General features: G+C 45.6%; 1 protein-coding gene across 4 annotated transcripts in view; it reads left to right on the top strand.

The window, feature by feature from the left end:
• The window catches only part of DRP2 (dystrophin related protein 2), a 1,496,582-nt gene that overhangs the window by 1,422,550 nt on the left and 47,020 nt on the right, over positions 1-27,012 (top strand). For all 4 annotated transcript variants that reach the window (XM_069613022.1, XM_069613021.1, XM_069613023.1 and 1 more), the window contains 2 exons: positions 13,876-14,113; positions 21,664-21,787. In XM_069613022.1, the coding sequence (XP_069469123.1) occupies positions 13,876-14,113; positions 21,664-21,787 (362 nt within the window). The remainder of the gene's footprint in view (positions 1-13,875; positions 14,114-21,663; positions 21,788-27,012) is intronic.

The following is a 27,012-nucleotide window of genomic DNA, read 5'->3' on the forward strand; positions in this document are numbered from 1 at the left end:
AATCGGCCCTGGTGCATCTTGGCGCTGTTACAGAAGGACAAGTACAACAGTTGTGATGACATTTACAGGATATGCCCCCTAAAGAATAAACAAGTTCCAGGGTTACATGGGAACTGTCTGATCTTTTGTTAAAGCATGGCCGGACTAGTTGAAGAGCTTGGTTTTCAGGGCTCTACGGAACACTAAGAGGGAGGTCTCCTTCCTAATAGAGAGGGGTAAAGCGTTCCAAATCTTTGGTGCTAGGACAGGAAAGCTTGCGCCTCCAGCTTTGGCTCTTTTAAAGGTAGGGACAAAGAGCTGATTGGAATGCTGGGACTGCTTCGGTCTATTATACGTTGCAAGGTGAATTCTTTCTGATATGTAAGGAGGTGCTTTAAGGGAGAGGCACGTGTGTGTGATAGCGAGGGTTTTAAAGAGTGTATGCTCTTTAATTGGGCGCCAGTGGCCGTCTTGTCTAGCTTGGGAGATGTGCTCCCTTTTGGGAATGCTTAATGCCGCTCTAAGGGCATTATTGTGGGTGATTTGCAGTTTAAGGTTTTTAGATGAGGTGCCTAGGAACAAAACATTACAATAATCTAGCTTGGCCCCAATGGTGGCTCTGGCTATGGTGAAGCAATTTTTGGATGAGAGGTATGGTTTGACCGCGTTTATGATTTTTGTAGTAAGTGCTGCAGATGATGAGATGCCGCTGACTTGACTTGTCATTGGGAGGGTGGAGTCAAGGTAGACTCCCAGTGTTTTAACTGCTGCTGTGGCTGTAACTACGGTATTCTCAATACTGAAGGATCTGTATTGACTGCCAAGCTTGAGAATTTCCTTGGGGCCTACCAGGAGGATTTCTGTTTTGTCCCCATTGAGAGACAGACCATTGGCCGCCATCCAGGCCTGGATAAGGGCACATGTTTTGCTGAGGGTAGCTGCGTCTTGTTGATAGGAACCAGAGAGGGGGAGAAGAACTTGAGTATTATCGGCATAGTTCGTATATGATATGCTGTGATTGTCTAGGTCATTGAAGAGCGGTAGAGTAAAGATGTTGTACAGTGTAGGCAAGTTACAGGAGCCTTGAGGGACTCCACAGTGGATGAGGGTTGGGGCAGCACAAGCCTGGTCAGAGAACACTATCGTAAGTCTTCCTTCAAGGAAGGAGGTGATCCAAGATGTGGCTTCCTGGGAGAAATGGGCAGCATCCCGGAGGTGTCTAGAGAGGGTCTTGTGGTCTACTAGATCAAAAGCTGCAGACAGATCAAGGAACAGGAGCAGTGCTGGCTTGCATTTGTCCATAGTTTCCTCTAATTGGTTCTTAAGGTCGAGTAGGGCTGACTCAGTACCGTGACGTGGGTGGAAGACAGATTGCCTCTTACCAAGGATATTGTTGATTTCCAGAAAGTGTTGAATTTGTAAGTAAGCAGCTTTGTCTAATATTTTTATCAAAAATGGCACAGTAGTTATTAGGGGAATCCGGATCAAGGGAAGGTTTTTTTTTAACAGCGGCGAACCCACGACTCCTTGAGGGAAGGGGGACGATACCAGAAGAGAACAAAGCATTGATAAATGCTGTGAGGAATGGGGCTAGTGAGTCTGTGCAGTCTTTTATAAGGATAGCTGGGCAGATATCCCCCTTGCAAAAAGACGGCTTGATATGTTTCATGATAGCTAGAACATCCGTCCGTCCGTCATTACTTGATACGGCTTAGAATTCAGGTCTGCATCCCCATGTGAAAAGGAGGGACGTCAGTTAGGCTGTTTTGGGATGGGAAGTGACGAGGCAGAAAAGGGAGGAGGCAGAGTATGGAGAACAGAGTAGGAATAATGATGTGTGCACATACTACCCATTGTCCGCTCCTTGCTTCAAAGAGCACTGTTGGAACACTCATGCATTCAAATTGCATTGGCGACGAAGACGGAAGCACCTGGTCATGGGCTGCTGGGATGACCCGGCCCGCCTGAAACATTGCAGCGCAACTACAGCTGGTGTCACGTTGAGGGTCCCAGGCCTGCTACCGGGCATTGGTGGACCCCGCATATCTCTTCTGCTTACTTCTGGATGCAACCTAGTAACGGCTTTGGTCCTGCACAGGCAGCAATGCTGACACGCACATCCTGTCACGGCTCCCGGCCTGAGGAGCGGGTAGTGGAAGGAGCCCTACTCACTACTCATTGACAAACACTGGATGAGGCCAAGCCACGGCAGTCAATCTCAACACCATTTCCTCGCATGCAGCAAGAATTGGGAGATGATGAAGACGGACGGCATACTGCAGAGAGCAGTTGCGTATGTTTGGCCATTCCCTGCCCACAAATAGTTGAATGACAAGAGTATTTCACTGAAACACCATTTCACTTTAACGATCAAAGTTTACAAACCACTGCATGGCTTTTTGCCTTTTTAAGATTTCATATACCAAGTAGTTAAGTGGCAAAGTCGCATCAACCTCATCAAAATGTCTGGGGATGGCATTCCATCGACAATGCCATCAACGTCACCCAGGATGTTCCAGCCAACAGTGCCTGAGTCCCCTTCCTTGCAACTGGCAAACTTTTTGAACTATCTGACACCAGTTATCTCCGGCCCTGATCGACGAGATGGATTAGTGACTTTAATGTTTATATTGATGCAGTGGGTTCACAAGATGACCACTGAAAGAAACGTTTACTTACTTTGGCACTATTGCAAGTCGTCGGCCTGTGACATACTGTATGAACTCCCAGATGACAGAAGGGGCTTATTTGATGAGCGCAAAACTACAATGCCTCAATATTTTGCCCTGCACAAGAGCGTGGACTACGAGCATCACATTTTTCACACCACAGTTCAAAATAAAGGGGGGAGCATGGACAATTTCATGATGCGTTTTTGCTTACGTCTGAAAGGCTGTGTATTTCACAGATATTCCAAAGAAGAAGCCCTAAAATCACAGATTATTCAACGGTTGGGCTGCTCGAATTATTTTAAAAAGCTTTTACAAAAACCGTGCACACTGAAAGACATATTGACCATGGCACGCACTAACATGGCCATCGAACTACAAATTGAAGCAATGGAAAAGCTCAAACTCCAACATTCTCCACTGATGACAGTGCATAAGATACCAATGACTCCACACCCCCAAATCAAATGGAAAGATTTTGCATAATGTGCGGTTATGACTTCCTGCATGAAGGAACTTTCCCCACAATAGGCCAATTCTGTTCAGCCTGCGGGCGAGAAAATCATTTCAAGGTGGTGTGTAGAGCATCTAATACACCTTCCAGGGGTCACAGCACCTACCATGCCTCAATTATACTACAGAGAATGACCACACGCTCGTCTGATGATAACAGATGCAAAGTGAGATCTGTTGATGACAGAAGACGTTCCACGAGATGTCCTCATCAGCCGCCTGATCACAAAAGCTGATACCAGACATGACGCAATGTGAGATACTTAGAAGCTATGTCACAATTGGACAGTGACTCAAAACTCCTTGGAAGATAGCCGTAGGAAGAATGGATAGGTATTTGCGCTGGGAAACCAATCAGTGCTCTATCTCAGATCTACACTACTACAAATTGACCACGTCACAGAGTTTCTAGTAGACACAGGGGCTATAGATAGTATTGTTAGTGAGTACATCTCCAACAGCATTCCACAGGAACCGTCAGAGTTAGATAAATAGACGTATGGTTCTCAAACATAATTCCCAGGCAAAGGTACTTTCTCTGCCACATGCAACTACAAATCACAATCAGCCCACATACAACACCATATCCTAAAAGCTGCGGTTGAAAGTGGATGTATACTCACCTTCAAATCAGCTCTGGACAAGTGCCTAGTGGACATTTTATACTGACAGCTGTTCCTGTCTCTCTTCAAAGGGCTGGGAAAACAAAAAAATCGACAGGTAAATCTCCACATAGATGAGTCAATGAAGCTGATAGCACATTATAGGGGCATACCCATAAACATACAAGTGGAAAATGAGCTAGACAAACTCATAGAACAAGACATTATAGAACCAGTGACCAGCCCCACATCTCCTGGGTGTCTCCCACTGTTCCAGAAAGGATCAGACAGTTCCATTCATCAATGCGTGCACATGAGATGTCCAAAGCAAGCCAACCAGAGGGAACAACACCAAGCATCTAGAATCACATATGTGATTCATCTACTGATTTTTTTCCAAACTGGATTTAAATAAAGGACACCACCAACTAGAACTGGCACCAGAATCTCTTTATATCACAACCTTCATTACCCACGTAGGCTTTTACAGCTGGGATCCAGGTGCATTCTGTGAATCCTGCCCATAGCACATGCAAGAACTTGGAACCAGCCTGGACGATGAGCCCCTTGGAGGAATGCTGCTGCCACTGCAAAGCCAGATATTGGAAGGTTTTGTTCTGCCACCAGCAGGAAGCTGCTATGTGATTTCTATACTCCAATACCTGGCAAGTGAAACGCTGCTTCTTCTCCCGGGTATATTGGGTCTCTGTCCAAAAACAGCTTTTTAGCATTTGCTGTCTCCAACTTTAGGCCCTGGCATTATGGAAATGTCCTAGAGAAGTTGTCTGTGTTCACGAGAGGGTGGCGGTCTTTTAGGTTGAGGCCGGATCGGGTGGATGGAGTACGGTGTTCGGCACATTAGAGAGCACACGTGTTTATGATTGGGTGGCAGCAGGGTTTGGCAGATATGGCAGCTTCATTCTCCGGGCTCCCATTCCACCTCTCATAGCATTTGGCAGATCTGGAAAATCCATGAACAAGACCGTCTTACTCTCTCTCACTCACTCCTTTCATTCCATTCGGGAGACCTAACAGGGCTCAGTGAACAATTACATCGCCTTTGTGTTTCAAATAGTTTAAGTAGCTGCTGCCAGGCAGTCCCCATAAGACCCCTGGGGTGAATGACTAATGTGAATGTGTGGGTCAATAACATTCATTACCCTCTGCCTCCACCCGTTTACCAAAGGGAATATTCCAAGCACATTATTATTGCATGTATCTCTATATTTCTATCCAATATTGTCTTTGTTCCATAACATGTTTGGCATAGTTCTTATTCCTTTATTAAGTGGTCTGCAAACATAAACAAATGCATAATATGTGGTGACATTTGTAATTCAACATGTATTAGATCAACTAAAGTTTGTTGCATGCCTCTTATATGTGCCTTGTGTTGCTGAACATTTCCCAATGACAAAACCCTCATCTCCACTTACATTTCCAAAACTAAAAGTTCAAGTGCATTCAAGCAGCGTATTATCATGGGCACTGATGAGGATTGAGAACAGTGCGTTTTCCTGTAATCCAAAGAGAGAGAGAGAGAGAGAGAGAGAGAGAGAGAGAGAGAGAGAGAGAGAGAGAGAGAGAGAGAGAGAGAGAGAGAGAGAGAGAGAGAGAGAGAGAGAGAGAGAGAGAGAGAGAGAGAGAGAGAGAGAGAGAGAGAGAGAGAGAGAGAGAGAGAGAGAGTGTGTGTGTGTGTGTGTGTGTGTGTGTGTGTGTGTGTGTGTGTGTGTGTGTGTGTGTGTGTGTGTGTGTGTGTGTGTGTGTGTGTGTGTGTGTGTGTGTGTGTGTGTGTGTGTGTGTGTGTGTGTGTGTGTGTGTGTGTGTGTGTGTGTGTGTGCGCGAAAAACCTATTGCCACTTCGGATTGGTTCCTCGAGTGGTAGGGTTAGTATAGGATACATATAGAGAAGAATATTAGTGGTTAAGGATGAGTCAGGTGGTATACTTGGACTGTCCTTCTTGGGCTGTCCCTTCTATTAGATAATTAAAAATTGTTACACGAAGACCCCTGATGATTGGCTAATGTTAGTGGCGTCAGTGATGAGTCCCCTCATGTTCTGATTGGGCCTCCCGCGAGCCCCCAAGTCTGGGACCATCGTCGTTCCCAGCTCGCAGTGTACCTTTCACTAGCAACAATGTGTAACTATGTGTTTGTGCAGACAATGTGCGGGTTTGCTCATAGGCTTGAGAGCAGGCCATTCCCATCGCCGTAGGTGTCCATCTTGTCATTTCGCTGTTGCAACTTGTGTCCCAGACGTGGGACCCAGGCGACTTCTGTCTCGTGGGTCTGGCACCTTGTCAGGTCGGCTTGGTCACGTGCGGAGAGACCGTAGCTGGAGCGGAATTCTGCACATTTAAAGTTGTATTTTGCTTCTGTGTGCTTGGCTTTGCTTACAGGTGTGACCTTGGCGCCGGCTGGTAGCATACGAGTTGCAACATCGCGCCCTTGGCTATGAGCTCTAGCTCGGCTTGTTCTGCGTGATCTGCACTTGTACTCTTGCTCATACAGTGTTCATGGCGGTCCTTGCTTGCGGCCTACTTGGGCCTAGTTCATGGGTGGGGATGCATAATCCACGGTACCTATGTCGTGGTTTGACATGGCGTCATAAGCAATATTATGTCTACATTATGTTCTCATCACGATGCGAGAGGCGGGAGAAGCGCCAGCAAGCGTATATGCGAGTCCTTCAGGCATCTTGCGTTTCTGCATTACTATAAAGGGGCCTATGTGAAAAATAATAAAGATGCGCGTCAGTGGATGTATCCGTCACCTACGTCATAGCACTGAATATGTTCTTCGTGTAGGCTGGTGCGTGAGTGACCAGTGTGCATGGTGGCATGTGTGTTCTTGGCAGTTGGCTATGTCGTTGTGGCATCTCTAACGATGTGGGTGCTCGTGCAAAACGCCGTCGCGTGCCTCCACCCTCCACTGCCGGTGATCCCACCATGCTGCGCCACTGTGTTACTGCCCAGAAGGGCATCCACAAGCGAACGGAGAAAGCAGCAGCCGTTGCTCCTCCGGGCGGCACCCCGCCCACAGCAGTACCCTCCACGGCAGCCAGTGAAGCCATCAGGTATGCCGCCGGAGCCACGCACCTCATCCCACAGGGAGCAGCACCACCACGGGGGGCCGACCCAACCCTCCACCACCCTACAGTTTCCACACTTGTCCGCAGGGCCGAGTGCTCGCCACTTAAGAGCAGGTGTGACCGACTGGCCTCCTACGGCACAGGCGCTTGTGTCTCCTCCACATTGGGATTGGCAAAGGTTCCTGTCAGCCCGCTGAGGGCCACCCCTGCTCAACCACTCGCACGGTCCAGCACCAAATTGGCACCAGCAGCCCCAGTGTGCCCCTGCTGCCATCCATCCACACGAGCCCAGTGCACACAGCCACTGCTACTCCTCTGGTGCGAGTGTGCTCCCCATCAAGACAAAGAGCCCCCTCCTCGGGGATCTTGCAAGCCACCAACTCGCAGCCAGGAAGTGAGACACCCCTGTCTACACAGTACCCTGTTGGGGAGCCCTATTTGCACACGCAGCACTAGATCAATTCAACTGCGCATGCCACTGCCATTCTCCACGATGACCCAGGCCAACGAGGGCCCTCGTTGGACGGCGTGGATGGAGGATTTCTATCATTTTGTCAGAGGGTCTGGCGATGGAGACTTGCACCACCTGCGGGACAGCTTCCTTAATTTGGTAGGGGGGAGGTAAAAATTATCATCAAAACCATCCCGACAGCCGACCAGAACACTTTTGCTGCCCTTATCACAGCCCTAGACAAGCTGCTCATAATAGAACCCAACAGAGACTATGAAAGGTACCTTTTCAATCACTGTACCCAGAAACCACAAGAGACCATAGACAAATATATAACGCGCCTGAGGATAAAGGGCACCCACTGCCAGTTTGATGCCGTCTCCTTAGATGAAGCCATACGGCTGCGCATCATCGAAGGGTGTTTGTCACTGACACTGAAAAAACAGCTCCTTAAGAAACCCCTCACGGTTCCCGAAGTCAGTGAAATTGCCCAGGCCGCATCCATGAAAGCACTACCGCGCCGAAGGATGACACTACAGAACTCATAGCAGCAATCCAATCACCTCCACAAGGGGAAAGAGGAATGTACCCCTACAGATAACCCAACCCTCAGGTACCGAGGCAACAGCAACAATGCTACTGCTGCGGCATGGTGTTCCCACATTCAGGGTCCTGCCTGGCACTATCACAAAGATGTGCGAACTGCAGGAGAGAGGGACACTTCCAGTCCGTCTGCAGGGAAGGAAGACCGTTCCCCACCTTCAGACCCCAAGCGCCAGGCTGGACACCATATTGCTCACCACAGCCTCAGTATGTCCAAGAGAGATTCCCTCAACCAAACCAGTGTCGATATGTTTGTGCCGTTGATGAGTAGCACTTTCAGGAGGACTACCCGCAAAGTTATGGCTACTGTGAACCACCACCTTATCTGACAGATGAGTATGATGAGCCCCCACAGGGATATATAGAAGATGAGCACTACTACGAACATTCGACCACAGCGGACACCTCATACTATGACCAAACAGCACAGGACGAGTACGTCAACCTAGTCCTAGACAGTGAAGAAGCCAAGGAAGCTCTGAAAATCCCAATCAAAATGAGCAACTGCCTGTTCCATTTCCTGGTGGACTCAGGCACCACCGTAAACATCATGGGTGAGCAGGAATACTTGAAAATCCCCAATCCACCAGCATTAGAACTGACCCACTCCAGGATTTTCCAATGGGGTGCGGCCACTCCACCACAAGCAATGGGACATTTCAAACCCTGCCTGATCCTCAAGAATCGGCACATCGACACCACCATACATGTCATCAGATGCCTCACCAAGGGCCACTGCCTCTTCAGCTACCATACAGCTTCATGTCTGGGACTCATTGATATCCATGTGGGGACCGAGGATGTAATAACCACAACCACAGTTCATCAAAGCTACAAGGAATCTATACGAGCCATCGCCCTGAGTAACACCCAAAGTTTCATCACCATGATCAACATAAAACAGAGATTTCCCCAACTGTGCACAGGCATAGGAAAGCTAAAAGGCCCTCCAATCAAGCTATATATCGACCCCCCGATAAAGCCAGTACTGCAACACCCGAGGAGAGTTGGGTTCCACCTCCAAGAGGCGGTGTCCAGAGAGCTCGACCAACTGCTCGCAGATGGCATTATCGAGCCTGCGACTGGGCCCACCCCGTGGGTTTGCCCCTTAGTCATTGTGCCAAAGGAAGGGGGTAGACTGCGACTATGTGTTGATATGAGGGTTGCCAACACCGCCATTCAGAGGGAGAGGCACCCAGACCCAACCATCGAGGACATGATAGTACAGCTGAACAACGCCCGCATGTTCTCCAAGCTGGATCTGGTACAGGGTTACCACCAATTGAAACTACACCCAGACTCCATGGTCATAACAACGTTCGCCACACATGAAGGACTATTTAATTACTGGAGGCTACATTTTGGCATATCATCCGCAGCTGAAATCTTTCAGGAGACGGTGAGACAAATCATACGACCAATATCAGGTGCTTTAAATTACAGCAATGACATCCTCGTCTTCAGATCATCCAAGGAGGCCCATGACAAAGCCCTCCTCGACACGTGTGAAGCTGTCCAAGCTGCTGGCCTCACCCTCAACATTGACAAATGCAGGTTCAGCAAATCCAAGCTGAAGTTCTTTGGGCACGTCTTCTTGAGTGAGGGGAAGATGCCTGACCCCAAAAAGGTGGACAGCATCATGAAGCTCAGCGAGCCACGCCAGGCAGCCAATGTCCGATTGTTCCTTGGCATGGCTGGATATTGTGCCAGGTATATCCCCCATTATGCTTTGATCACCGAACCACTCAGGAGGCTCTTTTAGAAAGAAGCTATCTTCGCATGGACCCCGACATGCCAGCAGGCATTCGATGCGATCAAAAGGGCCCTGATGGAAGCTCATCAACTCGCCTACTTCAACCCCTCCTGGTACACAGAGATTGTGGTGGACGCCAGTCCAGTGGGCTTGGGGGCCATTCTTGTGCAGACGAGCGGGGCTGATGTTCACCCAAGGCACATAGTGGCGTATGCCAGCAGAGCCCTATCAACCCCAGAGGCCGCCTACTTCATAATCGGAAAGAGATTCACCCTGATCACCGACCACCAGGCCCTCCTGTTGCTATTCGGCAACCCTCGCACCAAGATGCCCCCAAGAATTGAACGATGGGCATCTGCCTCCAGGAACATGACTATGACATCATACACCACCCTGGGGGTGACCTGAATCCAGCAGATTACCTATCTTGCCATCCAGCAGGCCCTCCCATTACCCGGGAAGGGGATGTTGCCTATATTGACTACATTGCAACCAATTCGCTTCCGCCAGCCCTGTCACTTGACGCAGTTGCGTCGGCATCAGCAGCAGACCCTAATACTGCACTTGCCATCAGCTTGACAACTGCCAATAAATGGAATGACTATCGATGAGCACTGTTGGCTCACCTGGGGGTGCGCAAGGAAGAAATAGAAAGGCTAGCGAGAGTGCAGACCGAACTTGCCGTCAAAGACCACAACATACTCCTGAGACGGTGCTGGGTCGTCATCCCTGCAGCTTTAAGGGCTGAAGTGATTCAAACAGCAGATGAGGGACACCGAGGAGCCAAAAACACAATGAAACAACTACGGTGTCACATGTGGTTCCCCTTCTTGGACTCGTTAGTAGAGGAATGGGTCAAGCACTGCCTGGCCTGCCAGTGCACAGTACCAGTGGAACCACCGGTGCCCCTCCAGCTCACACAAATACCAGACCGCCCATGGGAAAGGGTAGCTGTCGACTTCTATGGGCCAGTGGAATCTGGAGAGTACTTCCTCCTCGTCATCGACGAGTACTCCCGATTCCCCATTGTCAAAAGACTATCCACCACAGCATTCCCACAAGTAGCAGCCACCCTGGATGAAGTACGTAGCGAATGGGGCAATCCCCAGGGTGATCAAGTCCGACAATGGGCCCCCTTTCAATGGTCACGAGTTGCAGCTCTGGCAAGACACCTAGGATTTAAATACCTGAAGATAACGCCTCGCTGGCTGCAAGCGAACGGCATGGCAGAGAGGTTCATGGTCTCCATAAAGAAAACTCTACAGCGGGCCCGCATTGAAGCCACCAATCCACATCAGGCTCTATACCGGCTCCTAAGAGACTACCGAAATACCCCACATGAAGCAACGAACAAAACACCAGCAGAGCTGATAGTCCGGTATGACGTGCACACGCGGATCGTGCGAAGATCCAAATCTCCGGATGGAGTGGATGCCGAGATGACACAACAAGACACAGGGCCTCATTCCGAGTTTGGAGGTAGCCATGGCGCTATTAGCGCCATGGCTGCCTCCAAACCCGGGTCCGGTCTGGTTGAATGGGGACTTTCCGGGACATTCCGACCTGTGCAGACCCGGTAAATCCCCATTCAACCAACCATTCCCCATTCCCATTTGGGAATGGGGAAGGCTCTAATTACGGGCCCGTCATTAGCGCCCTAGTCCCTTAGCGGGACCCACAAAGGATGTGTGGTCAGACCACACGTCCTTTGCGGGTCCCACTAAGCGAACTCGGAAATTGGGCGGTAAGGCTTTACCGGCACCGGGTTCCTTACCGGTGACCATTAACTCTTACCGCCCAACTCGGAATGAGGCCCACAGAGTTGAAGGAGAGAATGAAATGTGAGTCAGACGCCAGGCGGAAAGCAGTGGCCAAGGACTTCCAGGTCAGGGATAAAGTTTTAGTTCAGCAACCCATAGTGAGGAAGACGGACCCCCGTTTCGCGCCCAGCCCCATGAGGGTCACGGCCGTAAAAGGGACGATGGTGATGGCCAAGGACAGAGATAGGGCTGTTACAAGAAATAGCTCCCTGTTCAAACAATACATAAGGAGAGAGGAATGCGAGTCACCACCTCCGGAAATGGACCCGACACCTCATGAGCCAAGGGACGACCTATGGATCCCGCCGGGAGGAGACGTGGGTCAGACAGAAGCCCGTGGTGATCCACTGGCTGGAGAAGGATCCGATGGCCAGCAGTTCAGGCCGCAACGAGTGGTCAAGAAACCGATGCAATGGGTTGAAGAATGCTGAGCCGGACGTCTTGACATTTCATCTGGGGGTTGTGTTACCGGCCTTTGCCTCTTTAAGAGAGGCCCGCTGCCAAAGGGGCAGGGGAAGGTGACGTTGGGATGAGGGAGGTGGTTTGTCGCCTGTTGCGCCAGTATTACGAGGAAGTTAAATAAAGAAGTTGTGTGGAAGTTACCTCTGGCTGAGCGTCCTTCTTTATCCATCCATCCAGGACCAGCCTGGGTAACACATTCCTACAGGAGAGCTGGTCATATGGCTATGCTGCGGGCATGCAAGTTACCTGGTTTGCACTGCAGAGCCATTAGATTATTCAATATTCTAATAATGAAAGGACTCGTTCTGGTTGATCCTGTTAAGAGAAAACGTCATCCCTTTCTATCTTACCCCAACATCCCTGATCGACAAGAAGCTCAATAAGACCCCCAAAGCGCTTATCCACACACCCTGTTGCACTGCAGCCGACCCATATGGCCACCTCGACCCTCTACATAAATGTTTATCAAGATTCTGCATCTAGGCTCTAGCGATTGAATATCTGATCATATGTCCCCTTTTTTGTACACTTGTTTCTTTACTATTCGATATTACTTTCTCCCTCTTAACCTCTGTGTCTCAAACATACCCGAAAAACCCATACCCACGCTGCCCACGAGTTCATACTCCCCGTTTGTAAGTGTTACTTGTTTTCCCTATCCTTGTACAATTATTGTTCTCAACCCTTAATGTAACCCTTAATGTAATTGCCTTGGGTTCTTTGAAGAGTTGCTCTCACGAGCAGTGGTCTAAGTGGGCGGGAGCAGTTGGGAGCAGTGCTCCTATACTTTTTAAATTATGTTTTACTGTTTCTATACTTTTATTTTAAAAAGAAACCATTCAGGAATGGTTTCGTTTTAAAATAAAAGTGTAGGAAGCAGTTGAAGCTTGCACTGCACTGAACGTTTCTTTAAACAGCAGGTGCATTTGTTTGGGGGTTTGTATTGGGCGTGGGAGGGGGCGTTGCGATGGGGTTTGTGGGTAGTGGGGCAGACCAGCTGGGAACATAGTTCCACTACTTCTTTTCATACACTTCGACCACTGCTCACGAGTTGGTGTGATACAAAACAATAACTATCCTACCATACCATTTATTACAACATCCAAAGTTTGCAAAATTGAAGTAACCAATAACATACCATGCAATACTGTATTTCAACAAAGGTAGTAGCTTTTGCACTTTGAACACTCTTGTGCACATATTGACTAGTAGTCAAGGTGGCTGCTAAAATGCCGGCCTCGCTTCAAACACACCACTCCTACTCTTATCTTCTGTTGTTTTGTGTGTTTAGTTCAACGAGGCTTTTATGGGTTCCTAGTGATTGCATTGACAACCAAACCATCGACAACCATACCATTGACAAACCATTGAATGCATTTTATTTTATGGGGGGGTTCCCCTCAACCCCCCTTTTTAAACCATTAAAACACTTTTTTTTACTAAACTAAACCCTTCACCATTGAAAAAAATGCATTCAATGTTTTTTTTCTATGCATTTTTTTCAATGGTATGGTGTGTCGATGCTTTGTATTCGATGCAATGACCCGATACCCTTTTATGACCTATAAGGCCCTGCATTATATTGCTCCTCATTACTTGTGAGCCAGGCTGATGCTCTATGGGAGAAACAAATCTGCCCTGACAATATTAGCACAAAGCACGCTTTCCATGCCTAGCACTGATAAACCCACGCTTGGGGTGCAGCCATTTATGTACTGTATGGAACACATCCTTCCAGATGTTCGATGCACTTCAGGTGCCCATTTGTTAATCAAAGTTCTTCCATCTGCCCTTTCCCTGATCATGGTTCTCTTGATTTTTAAGAGGGTTGTTGTAACTTAATCTTTTTGCTATTTTGCGAAGACTGATGATGCCCCCAGGACAGGGTGGAATGTTTTAGAACTGATTAAACATAGCTCGCTTATTTTCCAGGATCCTCCAGGGGGAGTTGAGGCGGCTGAAATGGCAACATGACGAGGCAGTAGAGTCTCCGACATTAGCGGAGAGGACGCATGAATCAGGGAATGAGGTTCAAAATGAAGAGCTCCTGGCAGAGGCAAGAATTCTCCGGCAGCACAAGACCCGACTGGAGACCCGAATGCAGATTCTGGAAGACCACAACAAGCAGCTGGATTCTCAGCTTCATCGGCTAAGAGAGCTCCTGCTTCCGGTAAGAGAGTGGAAAACTACAGTGCATTGCTGATGCCAAACTATGATAACACAAGGCATACATAGAAGGAATTGGGGAGTGTGTCTTGGTAGGGAAGATGAGAGGTGCTCTTGGTATTTGCCTGAGGCTGCTTTTACTAGAGCACTCCAATGAAGGATTAGAGTTTTGAAGCAAAGTTAAAGGATAGAGAGGTATTCCATAAAGACGATTGAAACATTAATGTGTATGTGTAGCCCTATATCTTCCTAGCCCTACTATAATTAGACAAACCAATGAGTGCCTATCAATGTATGGACTGATGACCTCACTTATAATCCTCACAACTACTAATTGCAGATGTATACGGACACAGCTTTGACCAGCTACCCGCCCACGATGCCTGTCATAACCTAGACTTGCGTTCTGTGAAAACATTAACATTGACATCACTAAACTTCTACTACTGTCATGGTCACATCATTCTATAATTTTCTACAAAATTGAAAATGGCCACTCTTATTGCACTGCACGCGTTAGACAAAGCCAAGCAGACCCGCCTCGCAGCCTCAGAAATCTCAGCAGAGTTCTTCAGAAACTTTCATTCAAGCTCATTCACATATTCCATGATGTTCACCAGCAGCATTTTGGATGCATTGGAGTATGATGCCACCCAAGCGCTGAACGTTGTAGCTCGGCCACAGGGGGAATTTCACAAAAAAACACAAGACAAATATGAATTCACCTTGTTCTTACAGGGATGGGTTTGGAGGAATGCCTGCAAGGCTACAGGGATATTCAACTAGAAACCAAAGCAGAGGGTCTTATAATAACTGTGGCAGGGTAGACCAATAAATCATACAGAGGACCTGGTTTCCTGGCTCCATTGTCTAGCTCTCTCATGCCTCTTTCCTGGTGCTAGAGCTTAATATCTGTAGATCTGTCATTTCCCCGGAGCCTGTGCTTCTATGTTCAATACTCTTCTACTGGAGCAAGATTGTAGTTTTCTGCCCATTTGCCATTGGCTCTCTTGATGACACTTTCTTAACAGGGTAAGATTATGTGACTCCCCCTCTTGCCTTAGAAGTTCCTTTTGGTGGGATTTTCTCCTTCCCAAATGGAATCTATTTAGGATGCAGTAATTAAAACCCCGGCCAAGGGTGTTTACCTGCCCCAGTCCAGCTTCAAGGAGTATTCGGTACCTACCAAGATCAGTGCCAAGTTCGGTTTGGTACCAAGATCTAACTATACCCAAGTGCCAATACAACACTTTCTTTGGTGTTTCAATGCTGGTGGTCTAAGAAACCCACCAGAATTGTGATTAGGGCAACAAGAAGACCAATCAAGTTGGTCATTGCAGAAGTTCCTGCATCGTGCCAGTTTCTGGGCCAATGCTCTCAATGGGTATCTTACACCTTCCTCTGCTAAAGTCTCTTAGAGATTGGGCTGTTTGGCTTAGCCACCTGCTGTTTTCTCCTCCAAGTACAAAACATACCAAATCGCTAGAATGATGGTCTCTGCCCCCACTCTATTAACCTCCTTCTGCCTTCTTTTGTCCTTTGGACTATGACTGTGATTGGCAAGTCCCTCTACTTCCTAATTCAGGGTGTAGGTATTGACTGGCATCTTGCAAACCTACAACCCACTCATGTGTTTCCGCTCTTTATTTAATTGATACCATGTGTTTTGTGTCTATCATTAGTCCTCCAAAGGCAGAGGACTTAAGAGATGGTTTATGCTTGCAAACCCCCATTTTCCTTCCAGTGTCCATCTGCAATCAATTACGAGTTCCCGAAATGTTGGTGGTTACAGCTCAGAATTCACAGAGTGAGTTCCTGGAACACAGCAGGCTTGATCCAACTACTGTATCTCTCCCCACTTCCTTCCTGTGCTGAGATCCTATGTATCGCTGTCCCATGCAATCATTTCTCACCTGATGATTAAACGTAGTGAGATCTTTTTTAATGTTACCATCACATTTGGGAGTAGGGTGACATCCGGGGATTATCACTGTTTAGGAAGTTGGCTAACCTGCTATCCAGGCAGTAACAGGATACTGGAGGTACTCTTTGGGGTCCCCCATATACCACTTTCAGGGGTTGGATCATGTTGTGGGCCTCTTCTCCTGGCCGCCAGAGTCAGCTGGTCTCCCTCCATAGTTCCCTCAAAAGTGACAGTCACACTCCCCTAAAATGAGATGAAGCCAAAGCCAACAAAACAGTTCTAAAAAGAGGGTTCAACAGTTATCTCTGCTTATTAAACAGAAAAGGTTGAAACTCAGAGATGCTGGTGGACTCCATCAGATCATTTTGCTTATACAGTAGATTCCAGAGGATATAAGAGAGCATTTTTTAGCAGTCATTCTGCTTATTTCCATACTCATATTGATGAGACACACAATATCTCTATCAAACTTTTTTGTATCGTCAAAGAGCTGCCCAAGCCCCCTAGATGACAACGCCCCTATCCTCACAGAACAATTATGTGATCACCTGATGCAGTTTTTCCAACCAAAGACTTTTACCCCCTTTATTGGACAGAACAATAATATTGTATCCTACTACCTGTCCTTCTTTTTGCCATGGCCTGAACAGTATGTAATACATTCAAACATCCAATGCCTATGCTTGACATTCACAACACAAAATGAGTTAAGATAGGTATCTCGATGATCGCTCCCTGTAACACAGACCGCACCAATGCCTCCATAAACTTGGTTGATGGCCCACACAAGCTAAAACATTACCCCACTGCTTAATGGCCAATACTGGAGTAGTAACAAACTTAAAGGAATAGTGCGCTCTAAAATGTTATTGGCTCAAAAGATGGGCCATGATCAAAAATATATATAAAAAATATTTTTGAAGAAACTTCCTTTGTAAACCTTTATGCAAATGAGGCTCAAAGTCACACATTTCAAGCACTAGGAGGCATCCATTTTGTGAAATGGATGAACCTCCTGTGCTTGTGTTAATCTCTGCCCTTGCAGCACTTATGAAGCAAAAGCCAGCCAGCTGTAATAAACAAAAGCTACCAGCAGGTGGCTTTTGCTTCATTATTGCCAAAGAGCAGAGATTAACACAAGCTGCTGCTGGTAAGTGCTTTTAATTTCATTATTTTTTCAAAGCACCGCAAAATAAATGCTGCAGTTTTCTTTCTAACGTAGAAAGAAAACTGCAGCATTTATAAATACAACAACGTTATATTTCTGACTGCAGCAGCTTTTGCTTTGAGTCTCCTGGACTCCCCTGGTTCGGGGGAGCCTAGGAGACTCAAAGCTGAAGCCACCGCAAACATAAATACAACTTTATTGTATTTATAAATTCTGTGGTTTTTTTCTACGTTTCCTGGGATTCTCTGGCTCGGAGGAGCCTGGGAAATGTAGAAAGAAAACTGCGACATTTACAAATACAACAAAGTTGTATTTCTTACTGCAGCGGCTTTTGCTTTGAGTCTCCTGGGCTCCCCTGGGTCGGGGGAGCTCAGGAGACTCAAAGCTGAAGCCACCGCAAACATAAATACAACCTTGTTGTATTTATAAATGCTGTGGTTTTCTTTCTACATTTCCCAGGCTCCTCTGAGCCAGAGGAGCCAGAGAAACGTAGAAAGAAAGCCACAGCATTTACAAATACAACAACGTTGCATTTCTGACTGCGGCAGCTTTCGCTTTGAGTCTCCTGGGCTCCCCCGACCCGGGAGAGCCCAGGAGACTCAAAGCTGAAGCCACCGCAATCATAAATACAACGTTGTTGTATTTATGATTTCCATGGTTTTCTAACCACAGCAATCACAAATACAACATAATATAATTGCTGTGCCTTTGCTTGTAGGCAAGTCCAGGCAATTATGAATACTTTGCCGGCATCCGGCGAAGTATTCATAATTGCTCTGCTTTTCATTTTACATTTTCTGTGCTTCCCTGTTCTTGGGGAGCACCGAAAACGTAAAACGAAAGTGAACGCAGCCTCCTCCATGTTCAGCTCTGCTCTTGCTGCAGTAAGCAAAAGCCCCCAGTAGGGAGCTTTTGCTGCTTGTTTAGTGCTGCCAGGGCAGAGCTTAACATGAACAGAGGAGGCTGCCTGAAATAACAAAATGGATGCTCCCACGTAAATGCTTTGAGCCTCGTTTGCTCAAAAGTTTACATAGGAACTTTCTTTAAAAAGATGTTTAATGTATGTTTTTGTTTATTGCCCATCTTTTGAGCGCACTATTCCTTTTATACTAATCTGCGGTCCACCCATGTGTGGCTAGCATAGGAAAAAATACTGTCACAACTCATGCCCCCCCATCTCACCTTGAGTCTCATGGACGCCTCAATAGGTATCAATCAGATGTCCATCTCCGGAACATAAATTAAGCCCCCCCCTTATAGATGTCAGAGAAGAACTGCTCCAAGCCAGAGACCAAGTATCGATTCTTCTAGATTTATCACTGAGCTTTGACACTGTCCAAACCTTGACCTTAAGCATCCTTAACAACACGGCTTCCTTGTGGAGTGTCACAGGGGTCATCATTCTAACAGTGGCTTTCATATGTGCTCTAACAACATTTAGCTACACATCAAATTACAACTTGATCTATTTACCTTTCAATTGTCGTACTGCATTGAGGCCACCTTCCACACTAATCTCAAGCGTGCAATCTGGGGGTCCGTTTAGACACATTTCTATCCTTCAACCTACAGGTAAATGGAGTCTTGAAGTCTGCCTTTCATCACATGTGAGTATTGGGATTTATGAGCCCGCATTGCATGCTCCATATTGGTTTAAACGGGCTTAGACTAGTGCAAATCTCTGGGCTCTTCCTCTCACCTCCAGTATGGCAGACCATCTGATCCTTTGCTCCCAGCACCATATAGTGATTAGCTAGCTGACCTTTAGCCAGCCCATTACTTTGCAGTGGTACTTAAGGATATGTCTAGTCCTTGCTCCAATCGTATGGCTGTTTATACAGCAACCTGGAAGAAGGAGGGCTGCTGACCTGTGAAGGAGTTTTCCCACCAATCCCCTCCCTTTTTGCCATTTTTAACTCTCACTTGGCCATATAGGCTTAGTACAGTAGTGTGGGCATATCCTGGTTTGTTTCTACTGCTGCCTGCCCTACTACACTAGTACACTGGGTTGACCCTTCCATGCTGGAACCATTATGTGGGTCAATTACCGCAGTTTTCCTGCTATTTATTGCCAAGGTTTGTCAACCTGGTGCTGGAAGCTGCCACCTCCTGGTAGAGGGTTGGTACACCAACGTCCTACATGATCTGCTCTTTGGGATGTTCACAGATGTTATCCCCATGCTGGGATCCTTTTCCGCTGGGCTTCATCCCTTTCCTCTGGATTCACTCATCCAAACACCCACACTACCCTGATAAACATTCCTCTTTCTTATGGAAGATCCCAACTCTGCAGCCTTCAGATGTGTTTCTCAGTGAAAATTGCATCATACCTGGTTGGCTGTGTAATGCCACTTCTGCTCTCCTGGCCCCACCACAATTTGCCTAGCACTGTTGTACTAACTAAATGCTGTTCTCTGTTCGGGCTACACACAGGTATACTCCAAGCACAGGTATCTGCATCACCAGCCTGTTTTGCCTCTTTCTTGTCTCCGTGAAGAGTGCATCTTTGTGTTGTTCATCTCCTGTGATATATGAAAGTCACTATGTAATAGTTCTCTGTGGTGTGGTTGGCATGTTGTTGTCAGCCATAACTGAGTCCCTTGAAGGACATCACCACATTGTGCAATTCTGCAGAAAGCCCGTGCCTCCCATTCCTGGCATGGTGGGTTATCAGCCCCTGGGCCCGGCATCATGATTTAAGTGGCAGCCCCAGTCCCCTTTTCCACCAAAACCATTACTCCAAGAGACAAGCAGGGGCCTGTTGCATCACACTGCTCAACATCATCATCCATCCTGCCGAGGATGATGATGTTGAGCAGTGTAACAAAGGAATTCAGGATTTCTTTTCTGATAACATCCAGTTACTTTGATGCAATGTGTATAAACAGTGGAAGGTGCATTCTCCCAGTCCTTTAATGGTGCGATTCATTTTCTTCCTTATTTCTGTGGCACAAGCTGTAGAAATCATAGCTGAACTGAAACACCATAGCTTGTCTCAGAGATCATTGCCCTTCAGTGTTGGTCTTGGGCTTTTCGACTCTTATTACAGAGTTCATTAAAAAAAACCTGCCCAGAGTGGGACGACCCTAGACTGTTTTAAAGAGGTTGTGTTGCATCCATGAACATATCTTACATCCCCATTTTGCTCCGGCTGTAGGCACGTCATCAATGTCCCATTCATTACCAAATGTTGGGTAAGGCAGCCACTCTTCAGCTCCAGTATTAATTGTTGCAGAACTGGGAATCAGAATTTAGGCCGTACATAGGGAGAACGAGGCATTATTGCAGGTGAAGCCCAGCCTCTTTCAACTAGGTGACCTTGGAAATGTTGGCCTGTTGGTTGTTCTTGAACGGTTGGCTGCACGACCACTCAACTGTCTTGGTAAGATTTCTGGAGGTTCTGGGGTTTTGGAGGTGCCAGAAAATGGATTTGAACCTTTCTCATCAAAACATAGATAGTCAAACATTATGGTGGATTATTTTGAATATTTTGTTCTTACTGTCAGTTTTTGCTTTCTACAGGGGTCCTTTTGACAGTTCCCGTTCAATATTTATGTTCAACAGTTGAATGAGTAACTATGTAAGGAATGATCACAATTTCACAACTACGTGGGTGACACCAAGCTGACTTTATGTTTTCAGGTTACCCATTAAACGTTTTTTCAATAAAAACTGATTAGCCGAATCAGACCATGAAGCTTTTCACGATTTTGTGCTCTCAACAAAGCTAGCAAGATCTGCTAGCCTCAAATGTGCAGCAAAATTTCTGAAATGCCACTATAAAGCGTAAGATCTAGTATTTTAGCCATCTGCCAATCATTTGAATTTGTCCACAAAACAAATCAATGCTCAACATAACATTTAAATGAAGGCGTTCTATTTTTAAAAGCCTGTTTTTAAACTGGAGGCATTATAAGGACACCAGCAATTGAATTCTGTGCTTTGCAGCTACATATTACTATTTTCATTTAGAATAAATGCTGCAAAATGAAAAGAGTTTTGCCCCAATATTTTTGTTTTTCTTTCCACCCAATATTTCCTGAGCACGTTTCCTCCCCCCATACTCCCCTGCCGAACGGCGAGTGATTGACGCCACTGCGAGTATTCATTCCTACATCCATTGCAATCGCCCAGTTTGACCTTCATCACTCCATCTAATTGACAGAATGACAGCATTTACGTATTTGATTACACCGCTCTAGACTCTTAGAAGCTTACCTCTCACTGGCCTGCCTCCATTTTGATAACTGATTTGATTATAGGAAAAGCTGTGCTCTCAGAGCTGGCGGCATGTTCAAATCCTTCCTAACCTGAGCATGGTGAGTCCACTACACACAGTGCAACCTGTACGCATACCCCTTCAAGTGCTGGCCTTATAATTATAGCCGGTGAAAGTGAAAATGACATGGCGATGGTAAAAGATCAAACAATAACGAAATTGTATTTGTGTCCTCCCAATTAGGTCCAGACTGACTCAGAAGGAAACCACTCCGGCGGGTCATCCTCTGCGTCATCGCCGCATCAATCAGAAGGAAGTCATGCGACGGGGGAACAAGAGTGCAGCACATCTGACACCCAAGCAGCAGGTGAGGGGATTATAGAGTTCTTTCCATGAAATCATGGAAATCTGCTACAGTTTCTGAATTTTCACAGGACGATACTTCCTACAGTGATGATATCCTCATTATTATCACTGTTAAGTTCCCTGTGAAGTGCCTTTGCCCAGTAATACACCTGTATGAAGTCACTTTGGGATTCTCTTTAATATAATTGCTATCTACCTCCGATCATGTTTGGTTCTCCTCCAATGTCAGGATCCAATAGCTTTAAAGTAGTGATGCAAACATATAACATGGACGATACCAATGTAATCATACTGTCTCCTCATTTATGACCTAAATTGATTGACATTTTTTGCTAGAATTTTTCACCCATAACCTGGTGTCATTTGTGGGTAAAAGAGACCCCACCAAGCCCCCTCACCCCATGTCAGACATCTACATACATCCTAACGGCACTAAACTGGTTCATGCCATTGTGAGGTTGAATTTTAGATGGTAGCACATGTTTTTTAATTACCTCATTAATTAGAAATTATCTTGACCTGATTTATTGGATGGTCTGGCTCCGGTCTGGATGAGCGTTCACTATTTATCATGGCATGGCCCGAGGTAGTGATTTCAATCCGAGAAGCCCTCAATTGGCTAGGCATGTTGGGCAAAGGATGAAAGCTTCTTCAATACAACTATTTCTGCTACAGTTTTAAAAACGTTATCGGCAAGGAGAGATTTTCCATGTGGTTTTCCTGCATCACTCATATGATAACTTTGATTTCTGATTTACCGAAGAAAGCTCGGCGAAGGAAGATCTGTAGTCGCAACAAAGCATTCAGAACTTGAAAGCAAGGCTTGTCAGAAGAGCTTGAAAACTTGATCAGATCTCAATGCAAGTCTCCAACGGTCATTCCCTATCAATAGACGTAAATTGTCCTTTGCCTGAAACATAAGACTTTTTTAGATGTTGGTCTCTGTATTTGACAAAATCGTTCACTGTGATTTTACACTAAAATAGGATGTATGCACATAATTATTTCATTTTCAATATCCCCAGATGTAAACTTTGAAAACCATGGCTAAACTCTGTGGATGTGGATGCAGGACTAATGGTTGTGTACAGATCCTGGCCCATCCAGAATGGACCTGCCAACTTGTGTAATATTGTAGGTTGTTGCCATAGTTACATCTTCGTATGACATTCCAGAATGTTGATGGAATGTTATACGAAGATGTGCCTCAGCTGAGAGGGCCGCTTCGGGGGCTCCTCCGATTAAACTTACAAAATAATCATAAGCATACTTGTATCGCGTGATCTTAATGTAATGAAAAATCACTACAATTGGCGACGAGGAAGCTGGTTAGTGGAGGGAGCCCCCGGACAGGAAGAAATGATGCAGTGAAAGTTATACGTTATAACGGCTGGTTTTGTGGGCTGCTGTGCACAGTAACGATACAAGAACGGGTGAGCGGCTACAGTAAGCAGTGCCAGCATGCAGGGAAATTAAGGAATCAACTTACCAGGGTTATCGAGGACGGTGCGAATGGTATGAGCAACCGTCGTTGAAGGCTAGAGTAAAGGACCCTAGAACGTGAGTTGCGTGCCGCCATTTTGGAAAAAAAAAAACTGTTTGTTACGATCGTAATTACGGCGATCAGCTGCTGTTATGGACAACGCACTGAAGGAAAATAAGCCAATGTTTATAGATGCATGGCCATACTGAGTTCTGGCTGTTGTTGGGAGGCAAGGAAAAAAAAATATATGGTGTAAACAGCAGATATTAACAAACAAGGAAATATACTGGACATTTTGAGAGATACCACATATGAGTAGGGCATTACATATTAATCATCAAACTTTAGCCATGCAAAACACGGCTGCTCCTATAAAATTTCTGTCGGCTCCTGGCAATCCAACATGCCCTTGGGAGCAGTGGCAGGACAACTTTCAAGTGTATTTGAGAGCGATTGGAGGGGCAAAATTCAATGATGATCAGAAGGAAGCCACTTTGTTACACTGTATTGGCACAGAAGCTCTAAGAATATTTAGATCATTACCTGATCTTGAGCAAGATGAAGAAACATGGGGTGAAGCGTCCAGTGGGTCAAGAAAGTATGACATTGCAGTGACTTAATTGAACAAGCATTTTGGTAATAAGACAAACATTGTGTTGGAAAGATACAGATTTTTCACAAGAAAACAGGGCAAAGAGGAAAGTATTGATTCATATGTAGCGACATTGAGAGGACTAATGGCCACATGTGCTTTCACTGGAGTCACCGACGAATATTTGAGAGATCAGATAGTGTTACATGTGGCTGACCCGCGCATTCAGCAACGACTGTGGCAAGCGAAAAATCCCACATTAGCAAAAACGTTGGAAATAGCCAGGTCAATGGAATTGGGTGAAAAATGCATGAGAGAGGTTCAAAGTAAACCAGAGTTCCCTGGAATTAAGTCAGTCCAAGGTATAGATGATGAACAGCAAAACAATCAGGAAGAAAAACTGATTGCCATGGTCAAAAGAATGGTCAGGACAGAGACATCTGGTGGGTACAGACAAGATGGAGGAAGTGCAATCAAGCACAGTAGTAGGTGTACATGTTGCGGATGGAGTAAACATGAAAACACAGAAAAGGAGTGTCCAGCATTCGCAGCAGAGTGTTTTAGGTGTGGATATACTGGACATTTTGGAAAGATGTGTCGCACCAACAGAGGAAGAAGCAGATTTAATAGCAGAGTTGGCAGGACTGCTGGTCGATTTTATAGAAGCAGGAATGCAACTACCATGGGGGTGAGAGCTGTCGAGGAGAATGCTAGTTCCAGTAATTTGGTAGCAATAACTGATCGGGCGGAGGATAGAATCCAGATACTTACTGTCACACCAAGAGATGATGGAGTAGGATCTTGGGTTCCTATGGATATAGATGGTGTAACGTTACAAGTGATGGTAGATACAGGTTCACCTTATACTATGGTGGATGTACAGACGTATGTAAATGTTTTGAAGAAGAAGATGGAAGATTTACAGATGACGACCACCAGAGCAACAGGTTATGGAAAGACACCTATTAATATTATAGGTTATATTTGGGTGAAATTGAGATTTGAAGGACGCAAGACATACTGCAGATTGTATGTGGCGGAGGATGGTTTTTCAATAATAGGATGGTGGGAGCAAGCTGCATTGAATATCAAAATTCATCCAGGAGAAAGTGTACCCATTCTGTGCATTTCTGAAAAGGTATGTGACAATGCAGAGATGTTGGCAAAATCTTTTCCGGATGTCTTCAATGACAAGATTGGTTTACTGAAAGGATTTGAGCATCGTATTATTCTAAAACGGGGTGTGACACCAGTTGTACATAAAGTGAGAAGTATACCCATTGGTACCAGAGATGCATTAAAGGCTGAGTTAGAGAAATTATGCAAACAAGATGTCATTGAACCTATTGAAAGTTCAGAATGGTTATCGCCTATAGTTTTGGTTAAAAAAACAGATGGATCCATCAGGATGTGTGTCGATTTAAGAGATTTAAATGCCAACATATGGATTGACAGACATCCTTTACCGAATATTGGAGAGATGTTATCCACCATGAGTCCAGCAAAATTTTTCACGACTTTAGATTTGTCATCGGCTTACCATCAGGTAGTACTTGAAAATGGATCGAGACATTTGACATCTTTTGTGACGCCTTTGGGAGCTTTTAGGTACAAAAGAATGCCGTTTGGGTTGGCTTCGGCAGCTGCAGTGTTTCAGAGGTTAATGCATCATCTGTTTGAAGGTCTACAAGGAGTGTATTATTTCCAAGATGATATTTTGGTGTCGGGAAATTCTCAAGAGGAGCATGATGCAAAATTGTTAGCTGTGCTGCAAATGTTACAGCAGAAGGGAATGACACTCAAGATTGAAAAGTGTAAAATAAAACAAACTGAAGTGACATATTTAGGTCATCGTATAAGTGATAAAGGCATTATGCCTAAAGAATCTTTGGTGGACACCATCCTTAAAATAGCGGAACCAAACAACAAAGACCAGTTGAGGAGTTTTTTGGGTCTCACAGAATATTATTCAAAATGTATTGATCACTACTCAGATAACACTGAAAGCATGAGGAAGTTAATGTGCAAAGGAATGAAATATGTGTGGTCAGAAGAATGCAGAAAAGAGTTTGAAAAGATAAAGACTATGATTAATAAAGCACCAGCTTTGAAATTGTTTGACTCAAGTGCCAGAACAAGAATAGCAGTGGATGCAAGCAATGTAGGTTTAGGTGGTATTTTGGAACAAGTTCAAAATGGAGAAGTAGTTCCCATAGCGTTTGCATCAAGGACATTAAGAGGAGCTGAACGAAGTTATTCAACAATAGAAAAAGAAGCACTTGGAGTAAAATGGATATTGGAACATTTTAAGAGTCTTATTTGGGGAATTCCCGTAGATGTAAGAACTGATCATAAGCCTCTTGTTCATGTATTGAACGCAAAAAATTCCCACATGATGTCTCCACGTATAAGAAGATGGACTTTGATTATTATGCAATTTAATGTGACCATAAAGTACACACCGGGAAAGAATAATGTTGTTGCGGACTGTTTTTCTAGATTGCCATGTGAAAATAATCTAGACAACGGTGAGGATGAACAAGGCTTCAGAGAGGAACAGAGCATGGACTGTATCATAGCTCAAGTGCATTCTAGTTTTTCAAAAAAAGATTGGATGGAAGCAACAGACAATGATATTGAACAAGAGATGTTGAGGAAGGCTATTGAAGCTGGTTGGAGAGAAACTGATGACAAGTTGAGTCAATGGGAAAGATTTAAGGATGAATTGTCCAGTGATGAGGTATGTGTGTATAGAGGAGATCGAATAATACCACCTACAATTTTAAGAAAAAAAATCATGGACATTGCGCATGAAGGCCATGTGGGTAGAATGTTGACGAAAAGAAGAGTAAGAGAAGCTTACTGGTGGCCCAACATGTGGAGTGATATGGAAGCTTTAGTTAAAAATTGTACTGCTTGTGCTGTAAGTGACAAAAGCAAATCTGTACGAGTGACCCCATTACAACCGGTGGACATTCCTGTTACTGTATGGACTAAATTGGCTATTGATATAGCTGGTCCATATGAATCTTTGGAGTGTCAGAAGATCTATTTAATGGTGTTAGTTGATTATACATCAAAGTGGGTGGAATGTGGCATAGCAGAGGAGTCAGTGACAGCTGGAAAATAGTGAAGTTTTTGGATGAGATTT

This window comes from Ambystoma mexicanum, chromosome 5p (genome assembly GCF_040938575.1).
Source record: "Ambystoma mexicanum isolate Mex_15411 chromosome 5p, UKY_AmexF1_1, whole genome shotgun sequence".
NCBI lineage: Eukaryota > Metazoa > Chordata > Amphibia > Caudata > Ambystomatidae > Ambystoma > Ambystoma mexicanum.